General features: G+C 41.1%; 1 protein-coding gene across 1 annotated transcript in view; it reads right to left on the reverse strand.

The window, feature by feature from the left end:
* The window catches only part of LOC127414381 (inositol polyphosphate-5-phosphatase A-like), a 254380-nt gene that overhangs the window by 31461 nt on the left and 195419 nt on the right, over window positions 1-27500 (reverse strand). The window contains exons 10-12 of the mRNA XM_051652380.1: window positions 21175-21270; window positions 19202-19276; window positions 9924-9997 (exon numbers count right to left, since the gene is read on the reverse strand). Coding sequence (XP_051508340.1) covers window positions 9924-9997; window positions 19202-19276; window positions 21175-21270 — 245 coding nt within the window. The remainder of the gene's footprint in view (window positions 1-9923; window positions 9998-19201; window positions 19277-21174; window positions 21271-27500) is intronic.

Genomic DNA, 27500 nt, shown 5'->3' on the forward strand with positions numbered 1-27500 from the left:
TATAAGCATAACGTTTATTTATATTATTATATGCTATTTAGCATAAGATCCATTTTGGCATCCAGCAGGTAATGGATGTTTTTGTGGGCAGACAGCAGCAGATGTGGGAGGCAGAGGGAAGTTTTGCACCATTATAGCCATTTTCGGAGAAAATGAAACCCAAATGAAATTGCAGTGAGCGATTCTTTCGTTACTCTCTACAGGTTTCTCATGTCAGAATGAGCACAATACAGCTATGCCAATTTAAAATGCTTATTTAAAGCAATCAATCTAGTTAAGACTAATTATCGGGACAAAAGGTGTCCCGACTTTAAGTCCATCGGGACGCGGTACACGGCTTGTAAAATTGGGACTGACCCGGTTTTATCGGGACGTCTGGCCACCCTAATTGCGAATGCCCTACCCAACCGCAGATGATTTTCCAGAACTGATAAGCTGCGCTGCGTAATACCACCAACAGTTTTTGTGGCATGAGGAATGACAACTGTTAGAAGACATTTGGCATACAGTGCGAGGGACTAATTTATAAACATCTAAAAAAATATTAAATATATATAAGCCTATATAGAGCAAAGATATACAGGTGCATCTCAATAAATTAGAATGTCGTGGAAAAGTTCATTTATTTCAGTAATTCAACTCAAATTGTGAAACTCGTGTATTAAATAAATTCAGTGCCCACAGACTGAAGTAGTTTAAGTCTTTGCTTCTTTTAATTATGATGATTTTGGCTCACATTTAACAAAAACCCACCAATTCACTATCTCAAAAAATTAGAATACATCATAAGACCAATAAAAAAAACATTTTTAGTGAATTGTTGGCCTTCTGGAAAGTATGTTCATTTACTGTATATGTACTCAATACTTGGTAGGGGCTCTTTTTGCTTTAATTACTGCCTCAATTCAGCGTGGCATGGAGGTGATCAGTTTGTGGCACTGCTGAGGTGGTATGGAAGCCCAGGTTTCTTTGACAGTGGCCTTCAGCTCATCTGCATTTTTTGGTCTCTTGTTTCTCATTTTCCTCTTGACAATACCCCATAGATTCTCTATGGGGTTCAGGTCTGGTGAGTTTGCTGGCCAGTCAAGCACACCAACACCATGGTCATTTAACCAACTTTTGGTGCTTTTGGCAGTGTGGGCAGGTGCCAAATCCTGCTGGAAAATGAAATCAGCATCTTTAAAAAGCTGGTCAGCAGAAGGAAGCATGAAGTGCTCCAAAATTTCTTGGTAAACGGGTGCAGTGACTTTGGTTTTCAAAAAACACAATGGACCAACACCAGCAGATGACATTGCACCCCAAATCATCACAGACTGTGGAAACTTAACACTGGACTTCAAGCAACTTGGGCTATGAGCTTCTGCACCCTTCCTCCAGACTCTAGGACCTTGGTTTCCAAATGAAATACAAAACTTGCTCTCATCTGAAAAGAGGACTTTGGACTTTCCTTAGCCCAGGTAAGATGCCTCTGACGTTGTCTGTGGTTCAGGAGTGGCTTAACAAGAGGAATACGACAACTGTAGCCAAATTCCTTGACATGTCTGTGTGTGGTGGCTCTTGATGCCTTGACCCCAGCCTCAGTCCATTCCTTGTGAAGTTCACCCAAATTCTTGAATCGATTTTGCTTGACAATCATAAGGCTGCAGTTCTCTCAGTTGGTTGTGCATCTTTTTCTTCCACACTTTTTCCTTCCACTCAACTTTAACATTCTTGGATACAGCACTCTGTGAACAGCCAGCTTCTTTGGCAATGAATGTTTGTGGCTTACCCTCCTTGTGAAGGGTGTCAATGATTGTCTTCTGGACAACTGTCAGATCAGCAGTCTTCCCCATGATTGTGTAGCCTAGTGAACCAAACTGAGAGACCATTTTGAAGGCTCAGGAAAACTTTGCAGGTGTTTTGAGTTGATTAGCTGATTGGCATGTCACCATATTCTAATTTGTTGAGATAATGAATTGGTGGGTTTTTGTTAAATGTGAGCCAAAATCATCACAATTAAAAGAACCAAAGACTTAAACTACTTCAGTCTGTGTGCACTGAATTTATTTAATACACGAGTTTCACAATTTGAGTTGAATTACTGAAATAAATGAACTTTTCCATGACATTCTAATTTATTGAGATGCACCTGTACATCTCCCTCGCTATTATCACTATATGATTGTCCCAATGCTGTGTCGCATGCTTGAGCACGCTGGCACAAAGGCAAAGCCCCTTTATCAGTGACTGTATTCAGTGAACCTTTTACTGTTAGCTATGTGTTATTGTGCTGAGAGAGATAAACATGGCGCGTTTTGGAAAATATATGATAAAGAATTTAATATTATTATATTGAGACGAATTCATCTGAACAATTTAACAGCAGTGAACTCTTATTTTGTCTCACGGCACTGAGGAAGAACAGATGACGTTGCAGGTTGACCAATCAGGAGAAAGGGGCGTTTCAGGGCCACCCAGATGTGCGAATTCATTTCTCACCTCGTTTAGTTTCTTTTTAGATGGAAGATCGAATTAATCAAAACGAACAGTGTCCCGTGGCCATTTGACCAATTTCCTATTTTCAACTGGAGTTTAAAATCGAAAGTATGATTTAAAATGTAACAACTATTTTTCAACTATACTGTATTATTTTTATGAAATGAAGTACTTTTATACAGAACCTCATAGCAAAATCCAAAATACAACATTGGAGTTATTTTTGTCACATAAACTGCTGAATAACAGAGCATCACAGATGTGAGATATTGCTTAAATATAATATAATTATTATTATTGGAAGTCGTATTACAGTGAATATTACAGAACTATCCAGTAGCGATATTTACATTTACCTTTATGCATTTGGCGGATGCTTTTATCCAAAGTGACTTACAGTGCCCTGATTACAGGGACAATCCCCCTGGAGCAACCTGGAGTTAAGTGCCTTGCTCAAGGACACAATGGTGGTGGCTGTGGGGATCGAACCAGCAACCTTCTGATTACCAGTTCTGTGCTTTAGTCCACTACGCCACCACCACTGTCATTTAAATGGAGCTTTTATTTCGGAGTGAAGCCCTTTCCGTTTCTATGTATTTTTGACAGAAGCTTCTCACTTCCAAAAAAGCAGGTCACTACGTGACTCGGGGTGCGTTTCATTCAGAAGTGATCATCCCTATGCCCCATTCCCACTGAGGGCTTTCCCATCCACTCCGAGTGCTTTGGAAGGCTGAAAGGTGTGTAGCTAAAATAACGTTCATTCAAACCACACTTTTTAAACCACTTTTACTGAAAAATGCTTACAGCATAACAATTATGATTGCTCTCCCATCGAAGCGCGTTTGGAGGGTGATTATTATAATTATTAAACCGCAAAAGGCTGCTGTTTAAATAAATAAATACGTAGTCCGTATGTGCCTCGCACTACAAAGTCAATTAGCACTCTGCTTACTGTTATCTGCTACAAACAGAGCGAGTAATGCTCATGATGTTTATTTCCGTATAGATTTTTTTATGGTTTTTCGTGTAAGAGCAGTTTCACAGTCACTTTGAAGTGCACAGCACATGCAAACTACATATTTATCTCATTAAATCAGAGCCTTTGCAGTTTAATAATCACAGTAGGACATTGTTTTAATTTGTGCGATGAATGTTAACGCAATGACATTCGTACGTCACATGGTCTTGTTTTTTTGCATTGGAGCATTTTTACTAGCATGAGTACATGCAGTAGTGGTTCTAGCTTGTATGGCACCCTGGGCGAAACCCAATTCAACACACCTCCAAAGTTGTTGACTGGGGGGGGGGGCGGTCTGTGTGGGTGCCTTGTGCCGCCCCCCCGCAAGATGCCGCCCTGGGCAACTGCCCATGTCGCCCATGCCTAAATCCGCCACTGAGTACATGAGTGCCATATCGGACCCGATACTGATATCAGGACATCCCTAAATTATATAAAGGTATAGAAATAACAAGTCCAGTGACTAGTTCTTCCTCAAAAGCGCTCATTGTTTCAACTCGATACCTTGACGAAAGGACTGTTTCCAGGCAGACTGATAAAAAACATGCTATGATGCGTTCACATCATGTTGGAATCACCGTATTCATGAGATTCCGACTTTTCAAAATCGCTCACTTCTTCGAAGGACTCATAGTTACTCTGATATCTATGAAAGCTTCGACTTGTCCGTCACGACATCATGCAAAAAAAAAACAAAAAACAATATTGCAGCTTTGGATTTATGCTGTATGTACAACCTCCAAATCCACCTGTCTCATATATGAAGACTTGTAAATGAACACACACACACACACACACACACACAGCTCGCAACAGTCAGTGCAGCAGTTTATCAAGTAATTATTGTTTGATTACAGCGTTTCATTATCTCCGCTGATTGAGTCAGAGCTGACACCAAATGTCAAGCATCATTAGCTCACGCGAATTCAACATAAGTGCGCACTGTGCTGCGCGTCGCCTCCGCTGGCTGCTGTGAAAGGGCTAATTGTAAATTCATTTGTTTGAGGACACTGGCGTGCAGAAATCCACTATGGCTTTAGAATATTAAGGCAGGAGAGAAGGGTCACACCATCTCAGGAGAGAGAGAGAGAATTTGGTTGTGACCGACTTTGATTCAAGATGGATTTTACAGCTGAAACGAACACAGATAAAAGTCAGGTGTAATCTCAATATTCTCGCATTCAATAAAGTAGAACAGTGTTTATCAGGACATGAAGAAGAAATAACAAAAGTGTGGCAGGGTTTTAATACTTTAAGCATGTTTGAAATACGTGTGCAGTCTTTATGTGTGTATCTGACATAGTCTCTATAGTATGTGTTCTGTTTAGGGGCGGGCAACACTGAAATTGATGATACCACAATAATAGACCTGTGTGGAGAAGTCATATTCAAATAATTATGCTGCAGTCTCCATGAATATATTAGACACAGAGTCACAGTGTTTAGACTCTCCAGAAAGTCAACCTAACATGTACGGTCTGAAACGCGATTGTTCTCGTGTCCTGTCGCTAGACACCATTTCCAAGTAAACTTCCCGTCGCATTTGAAGGAATGCAAAGTGAAGGTTGTACAAAGTAACAGTTATATTTAACAACGCCCTCAAAGTGAATATCCGGCACAACAGCACCGCTATAACACGGACCGCCACCTTGATTGTTTTGGTTGAATGGATCACATGACTGCGTCACATTACAACGAATACGTCATTGTTTTCTGAAATATCAGTTTTCCCATTCACACTACAATGCGAAGACGTCCAGTGTAGACGGAAGGCCATAACGAAGAAGAAAAAGGTGTGTATCCGAATGAAAACATATTAGTGTGGACGTGGCCTTATATGGGTGTGTCTCTTCAACTTTGGGCACTGTTATGCTAAGGTGTTCTGAGTGGTTGCCAGGGTGTTGCTAGGTGGTTGCTAGGGTGCTCTGCGTGGTCACTAGGGCATTGTTGCTTAGGTGTTCTAACTGATTGCCAGGTTGTTGCTAGGGTATTTTAGCTGGTTGCTAGGCAGTTGCTAGGGCATTGCTAGACAGTTGCAAGGGTGTTCTATGCAGTTGCTAGGGAATTGTTATGGGTGTGTTTCTTCAACTTCGGGCACTGTTATGTCCCAGGGGATGATTTTTATTAAAAACAAAAAGATTTCAACGTATTTCTTTTTGGTATATGAAGGTCACATTAAAAAATGTATTAGAAACTTTTTACCAGGCTCTCATCATTTATTTTTGGTCCTTTTCAAATGTATTTTATGTATAGATCTGACTGTTTTTGTCTTGTCCCAGACCCAGACTTTCAATATTAAACTATGAAATTCCATTTTAAAAATAATAATTATTTTATGTTTAAAACTATGATCATCTAAACAAAGAGTGAAATAAAAAGAAACGATTTCAACTTTCATTGTGTGAAAATTATTCCTATACATTTTTTAAAAATTACGACAGTCCCAAAGTTGTGGCGTCATTTCCACCACACCAAACCATTTTGCACTTAATAAAGTTTTTTCACTAACTTCAGTTAAATTCATTCACATGCATTATTGAAAAGTTTACAAACACTAGTGAAATTAATACATTGATACAAATGTTTGTGAGATTTATTCATATGTGTTATTGAAAAGTTTTTTACACTAGTTATTGTCTCTCAATCACTTGTGAAATCTCTTTCAAACTGACAGATGAAAATGTCTTGCATTAACTACTATAGTGCTCATACTGATCTAACGTGATGTTGAGATGACATTGTTACATTGTTTCACATCCTCTCAGTTTCACATGTTGATGAGAGAGATTTTACTAGTTAATGACAGATTATTTAACTGGACAAGGAAGCCTTGTCCCCACTTCCTGTTGAATTCGTGTGGTGCTAGGGGTCAGGAAATAGCTGACTGTCCACAGTACACTGCCCTAAGTCAAAAGAGACCACCTCCATCTCTGTGATGTTCTATGGTTGATAGGGTTGCTAGGGCATTGCTAAGTGAACGCTAGGCAGTTGCACGGGTGTTCTAGGTGGATGCTAAGGCATCGCTAGAGAGCTACTTTGGTGTTCTGGGTGGTTGCCAGGGTGTTGCTAGGTGGTTGTTAGGATGTTCAGGTTGGTAGCTATTGCATTGCCTGGTGGTTGCGAAGGCGTTCTGGTTGTTCGCTAGAGCATTGCTAGGTGGTTGCTAGGCAGTCGCTAGGGTGTTGCTAGGTGGTTGCTAGAGTGTTCTGGGTGGTTGCTAGTCAGTTGCTTAGGTGTTCTAACTGGTTGCCAGGTTGTTGCTAGGGTATTCTAGGTGGTTGCTAGACAGTTGTTAGGGCATTGCTAGACAGTTGCAAGGGTGTTCTATGTGGATGCTAGGGAATTGTTAGACAGTTGCTAGGGTGTTCTGAGTGGTTGCAAAGGTGTTGTTAGGTGGTTGCTAGGGTGCTCTGCGTGGTCACTAGGGCATTGCTAGGTGGTTGCTAGGCAGTTGCTTAGGTGTTCTAACTTATTGCCAGGTTGTTGCTAGGCAGTTGCTAGGGTATTTTAGGTTGTTGCTAGGCAGTTGCTAGGGCATTGCAAGACAGTTGCAAGGGTGTTCTATGCAGTTGCTAGGGAATTGTTAGACAGTTGCTAGAGTGCTCTGAGTGGTTGCCAGAGTGTTGCTAGGTGGTTGTTAGGATGTTCTGGTTGGTAGCTATTGCGTTGCCTGGTGGTTGCTAGGGAGTTCTGGTTGTTCGCTAGAGCATTGCTAGGTGGTTGCTAGGCAGTCGCTAGGGTGTTGTTGGTGGTTGCTAGAGTATTCTGGGTGGTTGCTAGTCAGTTGCTTAGGTGTTCTAACTGGTTGCCAGGTTGTTGCTAGACTATTCTAGGTGGTTGCTAGGCAGTTGCTAGGGCATTGCTAGACAGTTGCAAGGGTGTTCTATGTAGTTGCTAGGGAATTGTTAGACAGTTGCTAGGGTGTTCTGAGTGGTTGCCAGGGTGTTGCTAGGTGGTTGCTAGGGTGCTCTGCGTGGTCACTAGGGCATTGCTAGTTGGTTGCTAGGCAGTTGCTTAGGTGTTCTAACTTATTGCCAGGTTGTTGCTATGCAGTTGCTAGGGTATTTTAGGTGGTTGCTAGGCAGTTGCTAGGGCATTGCAAGACAGTTGCAAGGGTGTTCTATGCAGTTGCTAGGGAATTGTTAGACAGTTGCTAGGGTGCTCTGAGTGGTTGCCAGAGTGTTGCTAGGTGGTTGTTAGGATGTTCTGGTTGGTAGCTATTGCGTTGCCTGGTGGTTGCTAGGGCGTTCTGGTTGTTCGCTAGAGCATTGCTAGGTGGTTGCTAGGGTGTTGTTGGTGGTTGCTAGAGTATTCTGGGTGGTTGCTAGTCAGTTGCTTAGGTGTTCTAACTGGTTGCCAGGTTGTTGCTAGACTATTCTAGGTGGTTGCTAGGCAGTTGCTAGGGCATTCTATGTGGTTGCTAGGGAATTGTTAGACAGTTGCTAGGGTGTTCTGAGTGGTTGCCAGGGTGTTGCTAGGTGGTTGCTAGGGTGCTCTGCGTGGTCACTAGGGCATTGCTAGTTGGTTGCTAGGCAGTTGCTAGGGTGTTCTTGGTGGTTGCTAGGGTGTTGCTAGAGTGTTCTGGGTGGTTAAAAGTCATTTGCTTAGGTGTTCTAACTGATTGCCAGGTTGTTGCTAGGCAGTTGCTAGGGTATTTTAGGTGGTTGCTAGACAGTTGCAAGGGTGTTCTATGCAGTTGGTAGGGAATTGTTAGACAGTTGCAAGGGTGCTCTGAGTGGTTGCCAGGGTGTTGCTAGGTGGTTGTTAGGATGTTCTGGTTGGTAGCTATTGCGTTGCCTGGTGGTTGCTAGGGTGTTCTGGTTGTTAGCTAGAGCATTGCTAGGTGGTTGCTAGGCAGTCGCTAGGGTGTTGCTTGGTGGTTGCTAGAGTATTCTGGATGGTTGCTAGTCAGTTGCTAGACAGTTGCAAAGGTGTTCTGTGTGGTTGCTAGGGAATTGTTAGACAGTTGCTAGGGTGTTCTGAGTGGTTGCCAGGGTGTTGCTAGGTGGTTGCTAGGGTGCTCTGCGTGGTCACTAGGGCATTGCTAGTTGGTTGCTAGGCAGTTGCTAGGGTGTTCTTGGTGGTCGCTAGGGTGTTGCTAGAGTGTTCAGGGTGGTTACAATTCATTTGCTTAGGTGTTCTAACTGATTGCCAGGTTGTTGCTAGGCAGTTGCTAGGGTATTTTAGGTGGTTGCTAGGCAGTTGCTAGGGAATTGCTAGACAGTTGCAAGGGTGTTCTATGCAGTTGCTAGGGAATTGTTAGACAGTTGCTAGGGTGCTCTGAGTGGTTGCCAGGGTGTTGCTAGGTGGTTGTTAGGATGTTCTGGTTGGTAGCTATTGCATTGCCTAGTGGTTGCTAGGGCGTTCTGGTTGTTCGCTAGAGCATTGCTAGGTGGTTGCTAGGCAGTCGCTAGGGTGTTGCTTGGTGGTTGCTAGAGTATTCTGGGTGGTTGCTAGTCAGTTGCTTAGGTGTTCTAACTGGTTACCAGGTTGTTGCTAGAGTATTCTAGGTGGTTGCTAGGCAGTTGCTAGGGCATTGCTAGATAGTTGCAAGGGTGTTCTATGTGGTTGCTAGGGAATTGTTAGACAGTTGCTAGGGTGTTCTGAGTGGTTGCCAGGGTGTTGCTAGGTGGTTGCTAGGGTGCTGTGCATGGTCACTAGAGCATTGCTAGGTGGTTGCTAGGCAGTTGCTAGGGTGTTCTTGGTGGTCGCTAGGGTGTTGCTAGAGTGTTCTGGGTGGTTACTAGTCATTTGCTTAGGTGTTCTAACTGATTGCCAGGTTGTTGCTAGGCAGTTGCTAGGGTATTTTAGGAGGTTGCTAGGCAGTTGCTAGGGCATTGCTAGACAGTTGCAAGGGTGTTCTATGCGCTTGGTAGAGAATTGTTAGACAGTTGCTAGGGTGCTCTGCGTGGTCACTAGGGAATTGCTAGGTGGTTGCTAGACAGTTGCTAGGGTGTTCTGGGTGGTCACTAGGGTGTTGCTAGTTGGTTGCTAAGGTGTTTGTCTCTCATCAACCTATGAAACTGGCTCTTACAAAACTTATTGAGAGGATGTGAAACAATGTAACAATGTCATCTCAACATCATGTTAGATCAGTATGAGCACTATAGTAGTTAATGCAAGACATTTTCATCTGTCAGTTTGAAAGAGATTTCACAAGTGATTGAGAGACAACTTCATAAGTGTATATGAGAAGAGTAATGATTATAAGACACTTTCAGTTATAAATGTGCACATTTAGTTTAGTTAATGTAAGTCCACAGAATCAGTTTTAAAAATGAATATCTTAAATTCACTAGTGTTTATAAGAGGCTTTTCAACAATTATGGGCTACACGGCTCCTCATAGTAGAGGGGTTGAGTGCTCCTCCTATAGATGTTCTCTCTAAAGTATCTATATGAGGTTCTATAGGTGCTGTAGGTGCTCATACCTGGGAGGAAACGAGATCTCCAGCTCATGAAGACGGTCTTTAAAGACGGACAGCTCCTTATCATACACTAAAAGCTAAAGACACAAAGAAAGAGAGTAAATATATGTGTAATACTGTATGCATACAATTACATGACACGTATCATTTAGAACAGTGTTTTCTTTGTTTTTATTTTAAATGACATCACAGCCATGAGCTCATTGACATATGACCGCCTACATTTACATACAGACACCAGTTCAGTTCACAGCAACTTGACCCTCCCCATTAAACAACAACCAATCATAGGAGAGGTCATTTACATATACAAATCTCAAACAGCCTGTTAAATTGTAAGAATCAGAGAATGGTTAACCAATCAAAACATAGTAGCAGTCTACTTTAGTTTCTTTAATTAAACTCTAGTTTAATTTTAATTATTAGAAAGAGAGAGAGAGAGAGAGAGAGAGAGAGAGAGAGAGAGAGAGTAAATGGGCATGAAAAACTAAATTTTTACTGTTATGGTGCAATAAATGCAACAAAAGTAATGAATATGAGCTCTTTTGTGAGGCGTATCTAAACAGAATTAAGATGTGACTGTCAGTGTGTGTGTGTGTGTGTGTCACGTATGACAGTTCACGAATGGTGTGTAGTGTGTGTGTTCATCAATCATCCTGCAGCTGTCTCTCTGTTTGAGACTCACAGCGACTGAAGTCATTAATCACACACAGCAGAATAATTAGCCCGAGTGTGTATACATTAATTATGAGACGAACAATCAACAGGTGCAAATGACAACACCATCACTGTGTGTTTTAGACTGACAACTACCAGCACTAACAAATTAATAGCTAAACACACACACACTTTCCGAATAAACATGTCACACACTGTCACTGAAACACTCCTGTCATAAACACTGAAACAAACACTGAACAAGTGACATGACAACATAGCATGAGGAGTCATTTCAGAACATGTCTCTCTCTCTCTCTCTCTCTCACACACACACACACACACACACACACACACACACATTTACCCAGCTATTTACATCGGGACAATATCACAGGCTCCTACAGTTTAAATTATACTCCTATGACTCCTACAACTAATAGAAAACATAAAAGGAATAAAGGAAATGATTCGTAGTTCATTACGTCCCCAAATGTCCCAAAAAAAGAGGTTTTGCCAAATCTAGCTGCAACACAAAGCGATAGGGCAGACTGGGGCAAGTTGTCACAATGTTTTCTCAGTAATGACAAGATTTCAAACTAATATAAGTGAGTATACAATACAATCACACTATAACACTCATACCTTATCTCATGTTGTTTCAACATATATTTTATAAATATATACTTTAGGGCTGTTAATCGATAACATTTTTAATTCGAAAATAATTAAATGATGTGCCTATTAATTAATTGCAATTAAATGCATATCAATATTTGCTGATAAAGCCCCCCCAAATAAAGATAATTGAATATATAAAAAGTAAATAATTATAAACTGTTGTTATATATAATCTTAACAGGAATGCATTTCTAATTTACTTCGTCAGTCACTCGTAGGACATGTTCCATCTACTGAGCTTTTTGAAATGTTTGTCTATGCACGCTCTTGGAGTGATTTGGTTGCACAGCATTTCAGCATCTTGCGGCATAAAAGCTGCGTGCGTCTAAGTTAAAGTAGTCTGAAACATGTCTCCTTATTCATTTTGTGCTGTCTTTAATTAAAACATTATATTCATGTAACTAATCACACTAAATTAAATCATATATATATATATGTGTGAGTATACATCAGTCCAGAATGACAACAAGTTCAAGCTCTCTCATAAGCAGACAGGTTTCTGTTTTGTGTGTTTGTGAATGTTGAGCCATTTAACATCTGAAATTTCACACTGCATTTCACATGGGGTCACTTAAGCTGAATTATTTCCTGCTCTGGTGGGTCAGTTGTAAAGAGCATCTCGTACCGCGGTATATAGACCTCATGATCCATCAGCGACAATGACCTTAACAGTGTGTGTTTGACATGGACTTCTCTGAACCGACATCCCAGAACTGTGTAGAAAATAAATACATGAAACTAACTCAGAGCACAGCAATCAGCTCAGAAATCACCATCTCACCCTAATAAACTCACATAACCCTAAATCACATCTCTCTAATTGCATGAAGACAGAATCGGCTGTGAGAGCTCTGATGTGGAACGTCCAGTTCAGGTGTAGTGCCGTCATCCCCTGCCATAACTGTGCATTGGTTTATGCATCTTCAAATAAGCGCTCTGACAACACCTGATGTCTTAAACACCATCAATAAGAGCTGGGGTGAAAGGTCATTTAATTTGAGTTTTACACCATACACTTTACTTCCATTGCAGGCCCTATATTTCTCCCAGTATTTATGACAGATATATTATTTTGAGTAAAAAATGATGTACTGGAATGCATGCGCACACCCCCTCCACCCCCACACACTCACATATACACACACATACACACTCACACACACACACACACATACATACATACACACACTCACACACACTCACATACACACACACATACACAAGCGCACACACACACACACACACTCACTCACACACACACACACACACACACACACACATACATACACACACTCACATACACACACACATACACAAGCACGCACACACACACACATACACACTCACACACACTCACATACACATACACACTCACAAACTCACTCACACACACACACACACACACACACACACACACACATACACATACACACTCACATACACACACACTCACAAACACACACACATACACACTCACAAACTCACTCACACACACACACACACACACACACACACACACATGTTGATGCAGCTATCATTATGAGGACTCTCCATAGACATAATGATTTTTATACTGTACAAACTATAGATTCTATCCCCTAACCCTACCCCTAAACCTAACCCTCACACACACACACACACACGTTGGTGCAGCTATCAATATGAGGACTCTCCATAGACATAATGATTTTTATACTGTACAAACTATAGATTCTGTCCCCTAACCCTAACCCTACCCCTAAACCTAACCCTCACAAAAAACTTTCTGCATTTTTACATTTTCAATAAAACATCATTTTGTATGATTTTTAAGTGATTTGAATTATGGGGACACTACAAATGTTCTCATAAACCACATTTATAACATAATACCCTTGTAATTACCAGTTTATAACCTAAAAAAAAGTCCTCGTAAACCACTTAAACCTGCCCACACATTCACACTCGCACTCACTCGCACTCACTCGCACACACACACACACTCACTCACTCACTCACACACACACTCACACACTCACTCACACACACACTCACACACACACTCACACTCACACACTCACACAACACACTCACACAACACACTCACACACTCACACACACACTCACACACACACTCACTCACACACTCACTCACACACTCACACACACACTCACACACACACTCACACACACACACACACACACACACACACTCACACACACACTCACACTCACACACACACACACTATGTTTTTATATAATTGTGGGGACTCTCCATAGAATAAAGTGAACTGAACTCAAAGCACCTCCTGAGCTGAGATGTCTGAGGTCATCTGCAGCATTCTCATAGATGATACTATTCTTGCAAAAAAATTTCAGAAGGCTGAATCAAAGAAAATGTGAGAAACCTTTACATATGTGTGTTCCACGAGACTGCACACCTCTGAACAAACAGTGCGTCAGACATGCACATAGACGGCTTTTCTGTCATCTGTTCTTAATAATATAATAAAGTGTGTTTCTTCAAGCACGTGTCTGTGTGTCTAACAGCATTTCTTGTGTCATCCGAATCCGAGACGTCTTAAAGTTACCCATCATGCACTTTATATTCACTACCTGTAATTAAACGTTTTCTGTCAGTGTGTGTACTTTGCTGCGTGTGTAATTTGATACGTTGGTAAAGAACATCTGGCTTTCAGTGTGTTATTTAAGTTCATTTTCATGGGTCACAAACTCTTCATTAGGCAACTATTCTTTATTTAAGGATATTCTATTCTATTGGAAGTGTCTGCCTTTTACCCAGTATCAAATTTCACACCAGTGTTATCCCTTGTACCAAGTAAAACTGGTAACACTGTAGCAACCCTAGTTGACATTACATCGTCATGGCAACGGAGTTGTAAAATTGGCTCTAACTTTCCACAGATGCGGTTAGTAAACGATTTTCACACACTAAAATCATGTTAACACACATATTGTTAACAGTGAGTATTTTAATGTTAATGTAAATTAATGTTTGTGGTAATCAACATTATACCAGAAATGCTGTCAATTGAGCTTAACTTGTATTGAACCCAGAATATTCCTTTAAGACAGAAATGCACTAAAATAGCACCGATTCAAATGACATTAATCGTTTCCAAATAGTCTATGTGGGAGTTTGACTAACTGAAATATCTTGTCTCCATAGTTTGCATTTTTATTGCAATGGGCATTTAATCTCTTCATGGCTATCCAATTTGCTATATCAATGGTGAAGCCGGAATCACATGTTTCACGGTGTTTCAAAAGCACTTGCAGAGAGCGTCTTGTTTGAATTTTAGCACTGGCACTGCCCACATGATACTTCATCTGAAATGTCCAGCAAGATGGAAGTGCAACATGGCATCAGGAAAACACTGATGCTTCACTCCAGTAAGTCACGTAAAAGCAGCTTTTTACAGGTCCAATCTGCATTTGTTTTGAACAAAGAATACAGTTAAGAGGTCCTTTCTCCGTCAGAATCGCTTTTGTGTGCCTAGTTCAGACCGGTGGTGTCTAATGTAACGAATGTACTGGAGTGTCCTTTGATTAGCGAAGCAGTGGCTCGAGTGCTTCCGTGAGAATGACAGCTAAAATATGATGCGAGTCGGAAGAGGGGACGTGTGTTCTTTATTTATGTTTTCAGACACTTAAAACTGCTGTTTGAGCGATCTAGAGGGATGTACGCAGTCAGCATGAGGAGTCGTGTGTAAAAGTTCATCACTCGTCCCGGATTCCCTCTCCATCCACCCGGATCCACCTGATAAAGTTTCAATAAAGTGACACTGAAGCAAAATCAATGACAGTTAGTGGGGTGGAGGGGCTTTCTTCATTCAGGGCTTCACTAGTGGGCGCACATTCACCTCAACGCAACGGTCCCCCGGAAGATGTAATCTTCCCAAATCCTCATCAGGGCGCTCCATCCTCACTGCCTGACAACCGCCCGGATAATTAATTATACAATTCCGATGGTTATATCGACTAAACAAACCTATTAATCATGGCAAAAGTCAATAAGCATGGACATATTCAATCATGTCCCGGCCAATGATTACTCCTTTCAAAATACAATAATTATTTTCGAGAGCTGCCTCGAATTAAATTCCTGTCAGGCCGGTACAACTCTAGTAGTTGATGAAGGATGCCGGGCGCTGCGGTGCGGCACAGGGGGAGGGACATTTGTCGACTTGGAATGGTAGTTTGTTTTCTAGGGATCATGAGATGATGTGTTTAAGTGGACCATGACCATCAGATTATCTCTCATATGACATTACAACATTCATCTTACCAACAGTGTACTGGAACACACACACACACACACACAAACACACACACGCACAAACACACCCACACGCACACAAACACACCCACACGCACACAAACGCACACACAAACACACACACACACACACACACGCACAAACACACCCACAAGCACACAAACACACACGCACACACACAAGCACAAACAAATACACACACACACTCACACACACATGCACACACACACACATGCACACACACACGCGCAAACACACACACGCAGACGCACACACACATGCACAAGCACACGCACAAACACACCCACACACACACACACGCACAAACACACACACACTCACACACACATGCACACACACACAAACACACACACACACACACAACACACACACACACACAAACACGCAGACGCACACACACATGCACAAACACGCACAAACACACGCACAAACACACACACACACACAACACACACACGCACAAACACGCAGACGCACACACATGCACAAACACACACACACTCACACACACATGCACACACACACAAACACACACAACACACACACGCACAAACACACCCACACTCACACACACATGCACACACACACAAACACACACAACACACACACGCACAAACACGCAGACACACACACACATGCACAAACACACGCACAAACACACACACACACGCACACATACCCACACACACATGAACACACACACTCACACAAACACACACACGCATACGCACAAACACACGCACATTCGTACACACACACACAAACACACTCTCACACACACATGCACAAACACACGCATGCACGCACATGCATACACAAACACATAAACACACACACACACTTTATTTTAAGAATGTGAAATGTCAATAATAGTAGAGAGAATGATTTATTTCAGCTTTTATTTCTTTCAACACATTCCCAGTGGGTCAGAAGTTTACATACACTTTGTTAGTATTTGGGAGCATTGTCTTTAAATTGTTTAACTTGGGTCAAATGTTTTGGGTATTCTTCCACAAGCTTCTCACAATAAGTTGCTGGAATTTTGTCCCATTCCTCCAGACAGAACTGGTGTAACGGAGTCAGGTTTGTAGACCTCCTTGCTCGCACATGCTTTTTCAGTTCTGCCCACAAATTTTCTATCAGATTGAGGTCAGGGCTTTGTGATGGCCACTCCAATACCTTGACTTTGTTGTCCTTAAGCCATTTTGCCACAACTTTGGAGGTATGCTTGGGGTCATTGTCCATTTGGAAGACCCATTTGAGACCGAGCTTTAACTTCCTGGCTGATGTTTTGAGATGTTGTTTCAATATATCCACATAATTTCCCTTCCTCATGATGCCATCTATTTTGTGAAGTGCACCAGTCCCTCCTGCAGCAAAGCACCCCCACAACATGATGCTGCCACCCCCATGCTTCACGGTTGGGATGGTGTTCTTCGGCTTGCAAGCCTCACCCTTTTTCCTCCAAACATAACGATGGTCATTATGGCCAAACAGTTCAATTTTTGTTTCATCAGACCAGAGGACATTTCTCCAAAAAGTAAGATCTTTGTCCCCATGTGCACCTGCAAACTGTAGTCTGGCTTTTTTATGGCAGTTTTGGAGCTGTGGCTTCTTCCTTGCTGAGCAGCCTTTCAGGTTATGATGTTACAGGACTCGTTTTACTGTAGATATAGATACTTGTCTACCTGTTTCCTCCAGCATCTTCACAAGGTCCTTTGCTGTTGTTCTGGGATTGTTTTGCACTTTTCGCACCAAACTACGTTCATCTCTAGGAGACAGAATGTGTCTCCTTCCTGAGCGGTATGATGGCTGTGTGGTCCCATGGTGTTTATACTAGCGTACTATTGTTTGTACAGATGAACGTGGTACCTTCAGACATTTGGAAATTGCTCCCAAGGATGAACCAGACTTGTGGAGGTCCACAGTTTTTTTTCTGAGGTCTTGGCTGATTTCTTTTGATTTTCCCATGATGTCAAGCAAAGAGGCACTGAGTTTGAAGGTAGGCCTTAAAATACATCCACAGGTACACCTCCAATTCAGTACACCTCCTATCAGAAGCTAATTGGCTAACTGTCTAAAGACTTGACGTCATTTTCTGGAATTTTCCAAGCTGCTTTACAGCACAGTTAACTTAGTGTATGAAAACGTCTGACCCACTGGAATTGTGATATAGTCAATTAAAAGTGAAACAATCGGTCTGTAAACAATTATTGTAAAAATTACTCGTGTCATGCACAAAGTAGATGTCCTAAACGACTTGCCAAACTATAGTTTGCTAATATTAAATCTGTGGAGTGTTTAAAAAATGAGTTTTAATGACTTCAACCAAAGTGTATTGAAACTTCTGACTTCAACTATAGACATACACACACACTCTCACACTCATACTCACGCTCACACGCTCACGCTCACACTCACACACACACACTCACACACACACACACACACTCACACACACACAGACACACCCACTCACACACTCTCTCACACACACACACACTCTCTCTCACACACACACACACACACAAACACTTACACACACACACAAACACTCACACACACACACTCACACACAGACACACCCACTCACACACTCTCTCTCTCTCACACACACACACACACACACTCACACACACACTCTCACACACACACACACACTCTCACGCACACGCACGCACGCAGTCTCACACCCACTCACACACTCTCTCTCTCTCTCACACGCACGTACGCACACGCATTCTCACGCACTCTTACGCACTCTTACGCACTCTCACGCACTCTCACGCACTCAACCAATCTGGTTGCTTTGGAAGCCAGGCTGGAGTCACTCAGTACGCCCTGGATTCGAACTCGCGACTCCAGTTGTGGTAGTCAGCGTCTTTAGAAATTACACTACTATGTGAGAAGAAAGAGACCACAGATTCTCCAGAAAGAGTTGAATTCCACCTCCAGTTTGCGTCAGTTCTGTTGGTGTTTATGACCATCTGACTGCTCATACCCGCTTATTACAAGACTACTAGCCAAATAAATAAAGTGACATAATACTTTGAAATGACTATAAATACCTGTAGAGTTCATAGAGTAATACTAAAAGTAAGAAAGATGACAAGTCCCCAGATGAGCGCTCTGATATCACTTTATCTCTGTATGTGCGGTTGTTATTCAGAAATATTCGACTGCTAGATGGTGCTATTGACCAATCCGAATTGAGTATAACAGAGATAATAAATAGGTTATCCTAAATATACATAATTATATGATTAGTTGCATTGTATTACTTGAATTTAGCATTGTTGCTGATCACGACTCTATCAGAACAGACTTGAAACCTATTTTTTGAGATGTGACCCACTGCATTAAAATACACAAGTAAACTTCTGTTTCTAACAGGTTTATATGAGGATACAGATCTAACAGCACTGAGGTCAGACCTCTCGATGAGGGGATGAAACAGAGGACAGTTCGTACCGTTGCCTTTACATCTGAATCTACAATGACATCCAGTGTGCATCTAATCATCTGAACCCAGAATCAAGTTCATGTTCTTCCACAGTGTCTCTTTCAGTCAGATTCATGTGGTCATGAAGGATCTAAAAAATAAACCCAAATTATACAAAAAACTCAAAACAAATGCCTTACCAGAGTTCCATTGTCTTCCCGGAAAACATCCTGATTTATGTAGTTAAATAACTTCTTTTCCAGCTGTAAGACGACCTATAAGAGGACAGAGATATACATGTGTGTAACTAGTGTGGAATCTGAGCAGCTCACAAACTGTTTTCCATGTTCAAACATCTCTTTACCACAAATTCTCTCATCGATCAATAAAGTCAATAAGGGTTTGAACATGTTTTAATGCTGCTGATGGTTATATACATTTTAAAAAGCTCCTTAATTTTCATGTTTACGAGATTTAGGGACTCAAGAATGTCTTTCATTACGGAGCTACGCCTGATTGTGAAATTTCATATTTCAGGAGTTCTGTGCGAGACTGTAAAATGAGGCCAAATGCGACTTTATCATGAGTGTTGTGTATAAGTAAATCATTCAACATTTGTGAGCAAAGGGTTTGTGATGTCTTTAGAATTAGACCAATGTCTGCACATACAGGGTGGACCCCAAAAAAAACAGGGCCACTAAGTTTGATTGCTCATATCTTAAAAACGCATAAAGGCGTTTGCACGATTTCTGGCATACTTCTACGACTTTCTGTAAATAACAAAATGACGTCACTGTGACATCATCGCGGGCAACAACTTGCTACAAATAAATAGTTTGGCCGGGCCTAGGTAGCTCAGTGAGTATTGACGCTGACTACCACACCTGGAGTCGTGAGTTCGAATCCAAGGCGTGCTGAGTGACTCCAGCCTGGTCTCCTTAGCAACCAAATTGGCCCGGTTGCTAGGGAGGGTAGAGTCACATGGGGTAACCTCCTCGTGGTCGCTATAATGTGGTTCGCTCTCGGTGGGGCACGTGGTAAGTTGAGCGTGGATGCCGTGGAGAATAGCGAAGCCTCCACACGCGCTACGTCTCCGTGGTAACGCGCTCAACAAGCCACGTGATAAGATGCGCGGATTGACGGTCTCAGACGCGGAGGCAACTGAGATTCGTCCTCTGCCAACCGGATTGAGGCGAGTCACTACGCCACCACAAATAAAAAAATAAAAATAAAAAAAACGCATAGGAGAATACAAGAAATGGAATTGGGTTCACAAGCAAGCGTTTTTGTTTTTTTTGTTTTTTTGGAATCGAATCAGAATCAGAATGAGCTTTATTGCCAAGTATGCTTACACATACAAGGAATTTGTCTTGGTGACAGAAGCTTCCAGTACACAACAATACAAAAACAGCAACAAGACTTTTGAAGGTGCCAGAACACCGTTCCGGACCATTCTGGCCCAATTTAACCCCTGCACACATCGCTAACATGCTGTTCGTTCAAGCGAATTTGTCTATCGAATCAGTAGACGCATGGCCCATATGACAGATACCCGTACTATTCAAAAGATTGATGCTGACTGGACGAGAGGCTCTAAACACGTCCTTTTGGGTCCCGCTCGGATGCTGTACTTCTTTGGAAATCCACGGGAGCCTCTACTTGTATTGATTCTGCATCTGATTGCCCAATTAGATATTGAGCTTTTAATCAATGTCTGGAAGCCCGGCTTCGAGCTCTCAAATGGGCGGGACTTTGCAGCAGGTGATGTACATGACTGACAGCATATGAAATGTAAAAGCACCGCTGTCAAGTGCAAGTGTTCAGCGACACACTGTTATTCACAATCTGACGTAACACATTTATTTCAGCTTTCATAATCGGATCTGTTGCCTATTTTGTTGCATAAACAGCTCTGAGCTTAGTTAATTATTTTCGTCAAGAGAGTTCACCGTTCGAGTAGTATTTTGACAGCTTTTGGGAACAACATTACAGACACTAACATTTGAAACGCAGCAGCCACCACTGCTTCTGACACTGTTTAGCATCCATAATAGATTTCAGATCACTCCAGACATTTCGCAAAAATCTCACTATAGAGTTTGACCGAGAAATCCAAAGGACATCCCAGCTTTAAGCGCAAAATGCTTGCGTGTGTGTTGTGAAAATAACTCACCTTGCGGTCATTGTCTGATTCTCTAAAGATGAGTTTGTCCACTTCATTGGTGTCGGCCGCTCTCACCGTCTGCATGGTGGCAGTCGAGCACAGACTCTGAAGAGAACAGAGAAATCCATCACACTTTTATTACGGAGTTCATCACCTGCAAAGCATTGTGTCCTAATTACTTTACACTTGATCATACAAAGAGCAGATTTACACATGAATCATAAACATCTGAAAAACATCTGCTGAACGTCTTTCTAACGTCCAACTGTGAACATTTCCGAATCATACAGCAAAAGAGCAAATGCTTTTAAAATGGCAAATGCCAGACAAAAACACATGTGGGTCGCTGACAAATAAGGTTGCTCGAGGTGATCAAAATTAGAAATCTAGATTAAAACACACACGTCAAGTCTGAAGAAATGTAATCATTGTGCCCATGTTGGTTTCAAAGCTTTTTTGGAATCAACAAAAGTGATTTAATGACTTTAAAATGTCATGTGGTGTAACCATCAAGTAGAAGTTATAAAAGCACTTTCCTTGCACCTTGAGTACATGAGTGTACGCAACTTAATCACTAATTTCAAAGGTAAAAAATACTTTGATTACACATATGAATTTTTGAGGCAACTTTGAATTGACATGAAATCACTTATTTTATTTAAATAATAAAAAGTAATAAAATAAAAGATTATTCTTCACTACTCATGCCAACATTTCTTTTTTTCAAGAACTTCAGCTTTCAATGACACACAAAACGCTTCTGAAGGAAAAACAAAACAACAAAACATTAAAAAAAAAAAAAAACAGATCCATCTCTCTTTATTTCTCAGTAAGTATTGACCTTAAAGAGTGTGTGCTCGGTTAAATTCCCCTTTGTCGACTCTTTTAACAATTAGTTAAACATTCGACCATCTGTGTTTGAGTTGAGTTGAATGAGGTAATCTGTGATGTGGCCGTTCCCAGCGCACACAGCCGAGCCTGAGAACTCATTGAAATTCAAAGCACAGATTAGTTAATCAGGTCAAGCCAATAAAACCGTGAGGAAAAAAACCCTTTGGAGAGAAATGTCACAGGAGCCCGTTGGATCAGAACAAACAGAGGGAACCCCCCCCAAAACTGCTTAAGATGCTTTCTAAAGAGCGAACAAATCGCTCCATCTTTAAGTCATTTGGTCCCTCAGAGCGGCGGGACCCCCACATTAATGCGATTTGCTCTCATTAAGCTGATTTTGTAATGAATAGCCCCCGCACACCGCGCACCCCCCCCCCCCCCCCAAAAAAAAACCCACCTCAAAAAGGCTCAAGACACTGATATCTGCCCTGTCAAGAGTCTCAAGCAGCTCAAATCCTCATTTCATTCTTTTATTCACACGTACAGTGCTGTCCAAAAGTCCACTTCTGAAATCTAGGATTAATAAAATCACATTTTTATTTTTGAAATCGAGCATGAACTGCCCATTTAAGGTCCTGCCACAGCATCTCAATCGGGTTCAAGTCAGGACTTTGACTAGGCCACTCCAAAACTTTCATTTAGCTTCTTCTGAGCCATTCAGAGGTGGACTTCCTCCTATGCTTTGGATCATTGTCTTGCAGAATAATCCAGTTGTGCTTGAGCTTCAACTCACGGACTGATGACCGGACATTCTCCTTTAGGATTTTCTGGTAGAGAGCAGAATTCAAGTTTCCCTCAATTATTGCAAGTCACCCTGAAGCAGCAAAGCATCCCCACACCATCACACTACCACCATCATGCTTGACCGTAGGTATGATGATCTTTTAGTGGAATTCTGTGTTTGATTTACACCAGATGTAACGGGACCCGGCTTCCAAACAATTCCACTTTCGACTCCTCAGTCCACAGAACATTCTCCCAAATGGTTTGAGGATCATCAAGGTGTGTTTTGGCAAAATTCAGAAAAGCTTTAATGTTCTTCTGGGTCAGCAGTGGTTTTCGCCTCACCACTCTTCCATGGATGGAAGTTTTGGCCAGTGTCTTTCTGATAGTGGAGTCATGAACAGTGACCTTTACTGATGCGATAGAGGCCTGCAGTTCCTTGGATGCTGTCCTTGGCTCTTTTGTGACTTCCTGGGTGAGTCGTCGCTGTGCTCTTGGAGGAATTTTGGAAGGTCGGCCACTTCTGGGAAGGTTCACTACTGTGTCCAGTTTCCTCCATTTGAAGATAATGGCTCTCACTGTGGTTCTTTGGAGTCCCAGAGCCTTTGAAATAGCTTTGTAAGCATATCGATTCGATTCACGATTCACATTGAAACTTGATTTGATACAATTAGATTCAATTAATGATTCAAGCAACAATTCAATTCTGTATTTTTTTAATGCATTTATGGGATTCTTTAAATACTTCCTGTAATGTGTCTTTGGCAAGAAACACAAACTACTTAAGATTGTTTATTGCACCAAAAGTAACCTGAAGTAAAACACACTAAATACAGTATAAGTACAAACAGGCTACTTGGAAAACAACAAAAAGTGCAACGTGCTTATAAAATATTTTAGAACTGAGCAAAACTAGGACAATATTCCATATTTCACTATAAAGATTTTTATTCATTTGCATGACTTTTCTAGGCCTGGAAACCACCATTTTAAAATTCCTTGATTTTTCCAGGTTTTCCATTACTGTGGGAACCCTGACTCAGCAAACAAATCCAAATATTACAACATTAAAGGAGCATCATAAGACTACATTCAATTTCCTCAAGGCCTCTTATGCAAATAAAGAAAAGAGAAAAGCCGTATCGACTATTTGACTTCAACTTAAATGTTTTGTGCATGCCAAGTCCCCAACTAAACAATAATAGCAGTTAAATAGCACTATTTTATCTTAAAGAGAATAACGGCTAAGTTTCCCCGCAATGAAAGCATTTTATTTCAGTCGTGGCCATGCAATGACTCGCGGCTGCATCAATTGTTTTAGCGTGTTTGACTCGAGACAAGAGCACTGCGAGCTGACATGATCTTATGTGATTCTCAGTGGTCATCCTGAGGAGAGATCAGACACGAGGTACTCGAAAGCTGCTCAGAAAAATTTCAATGAGAGTTACGGACGCAATTCTCGGAAGGGTGATGGAAAAGTGCAGCATGCATCTGTGAAGGGAAAGCTGTGAGGGTGCATACACCGAGAACTAATTTAATATTTATACATTTTAGTTTTGCCGAATCACGATTCATCCGATTCTTAGAATTTGAAACCGATTATTGACCAACACTAACGATTCTTGATTCAAAAATCATATTTTTTTAGATGGATACACATGAATCGGAAGGACTAGTAACTGACGCATCGAGAAAATGAGAGAATTGCTACACCCTTAATTTTAACCATTACCGATTGGCTAACGAATCTTTTAGACCGATTTGCAAACCATTTCAACTACTTCTTTGGACTCAAAAGAAGGATTCGCTCACAAAACGAACAAAAATCATGACAATGTCTTGCATGAAGGTTTTACCCTACACAAGCTCTACACAACCGTATTACAGCTGTGGCCAAAAATATTGGCACCCTTAGTAAATATGAGCAAAGAAGATTGTGAAAGAATCTTTTATTATAACAGTTCTGAATCTTCTCTTATAATGCCTAATGAGGTTGGAGAACACATGGCAAGTGATCTGACACCATTCCTCCATACAGAATCTCTCCAGATCCTTCAAATTCAGAGGTGCATGTTGGTGGACTCTCCTCTTCAGTTCACCACACAGGTGTTCTATGGGGTTCAGGTCAGGGGACTGGGATGGCCATGGCAGAACCTTGATTTTGTGGTCAGTGAACTATTTTTGCGTTGATTTTGATGTTTGTTTTGGATAATTGTCCTGCTGGATGATCCAACCAGGGCCCACTGTAAGCTTTCTGGCAGAGGCAATCAGGTTTAGATTTAGTTTCTGTTGGTATACGATAGAGTCCATGATGTCATGTATCCAAACAAGATGTCCAGGACCTCTGGCATAAAAACAGCCCCACAACATTAAAGATCCACCGCCATATTTAACTGTGGGCATTGGGTACTACTTCATAATTGTATGCTCCAAACCCATCTCTGGTGTTTGCTGCCAAAAAACTCTTTTTTGTTTCATCTGACCACAGAACCCGGTCCCATTTGAAGTTCCAGTAGTGTCTGGCAAACTGAAGACGCTTGAGTTTGTTGTTGGATGAGAGCAGAGACTTTTTTCTTGAAACCCTCCCAAACAACTTGTGATGATGTAGGTGATGTCTGATATATTTTTGGAGACTTTCTGACCCAAGATCCAACTAATTTCTGCAAATCTCCTTGGAGATTCTTTGGCCACTTGAACCATCCTCCTCACTGTGAGTGGAGACAATATAGACACACGTCCTTTTCCAGGCCGATTCTTAAGATCTCCAGTTGATTGGAACTGGTTAATTATTACGCTGATGGTGGAAATGGGCATTTTCAATGCTTTAGCTATTTTCTTATAGCCACTTCCCATTTTGTGAAGCTCAACAACCTTTTGCCGCTCATCAGAACTATATTCTTTAGTCTTATCCACTGTGATTGATGATTAAGGAATTTGGCTTGTGTGTTACCTCAATTTATACCCCTGTGAAACAGGAAGTCATGGCTGAACAATTTCATGTTCCTAGTCACCCAGGTGTACTAAACAATTTAAAATATGAATGGGAATATACTTCAGATATATTTAACTCATAAGAATTTCTATGGGTGCCAATAATTATGGCCAACGTGTTTTGGAGAAAAATATTTATTTAATAATGAGATGTTTCCCCTCTTTCAATTGTTTTACTTCAATTAAAGGTTAGATTTTTGTAATGCAGATTTTTTTTCACAGCCTTCTTTGCTCATATTTACCAAGGTGACAATATTTTTGGCCATCACTGTATCAAGGTGATATTGTCACATGAAATTTCTTTGACTTTTCATGAGTTTTAAGATTTTATTAATTTCCATGACTTTTCCAGGCCTGGAAAACACAACTCTAAAATTCCATGATATTTCCAAGTTTTCCATGAATGTGGTTTTATGAAAGTTATTATGCCGAGGATTTAATTTGTCTTGTAAAAACTATACTGAATTAGAAGAATGCAAAATATCAGACTTTTGAATGTCACTATATATTTATTCATTTTTTGAGGACTTCATAGTTACAAAAATGCATTCAGTAAAAAGAAAAAAAAGGAAAATAAGTTTTTGTTTTGTATGTTGTAAGAATCTCCATTTAGGCCAAACAAAGAAAACAAGACAAACTGAAAGTGTGATCATATTCAAATTAGTCTCATATGAGTTCAGCTGCTTTTCTCCTTCTGAAATTGAAAGTCAGCCAAGCAGAAAACTTGATGCTTCAGACCACAACAGACCCGTGTAGAGTTGAAATTGTAAAAGCATCCACTGGAAGAGAACAGAACAGAAATCTGTTCACATTCACATACATTTTAGAATTCATGTGTCTTCATCGAGTAACAAATACTGGCAGATGCTCTCGAAATAATCACGAAATAAACCCAGTCTTGTATAATCATCTATTTTGCAATAATGAGCTGACTGTAAATTATCCCACTTATTACACAGCTACATAATAAGAAAATAAATGGACATGAAATATTAATTTTGCACTAATAAATGCCATGGTATTTCAATGCCCAAAAAAACTCAGCTCGAACAATGGTACATTTTGGTACTGTGTTATTAGTGTAAATCAGGTGCAGATTAACCTCAGCTATTTTATATTAACAAATGAAGCCAAAAACATAATTTTGATTGTCATACTTACACATAAAAACTTCTGCTTCCAATACTGTTAATTCACCATTTAATGAAACACACAGTGAGATGAGTAGATAGACTGATTGATCACATGTTCACTGATGATAAATGATCAGATGTGACGCCTCACTGTCATGATCAACTGATTGAACACCGCTAACATCACACACACACACACACACACACACAAAACACAAACAGACACAAGCACACACACACACACAACACTCATCACACACAACACAGACACAAGCACATGCACACACCCACACACAACATACACAACACAAACACACACCCACCCACACACACCACAAGCAGACACACACACACACACACACACAACACAAACAGACACACACAAACACACACACACACACACACACACACAACATACACAACACAGACACACACACACACACACACACAACACAAACAGACACACACACACACACACACACAACATACACAACACACACACACACACACACACACACACACAACATACACAATACAGACACACACACACACACACACACACACAACACAAACAGACACACACACACACACACACAC

Source organism: Myxocyprinus asiaticus, chromosome 23 (assembly GCF_019703515.2).
Source record: "Myxocyprinus asiaticus isolate MX2 ecotype Aquarium Trade chromosome 23, UBuf_Myxa_2, whole genome shotgun sequence".
In the NCBI taxonomy this organism is placed as follows: domain Eukaryota; kingdom Metazoa; phylum Chordata; class Actinopteri; order Cypriniformes; family Catostomidae; genus Myxocyprinus; species Myxocyprinus asiaticus.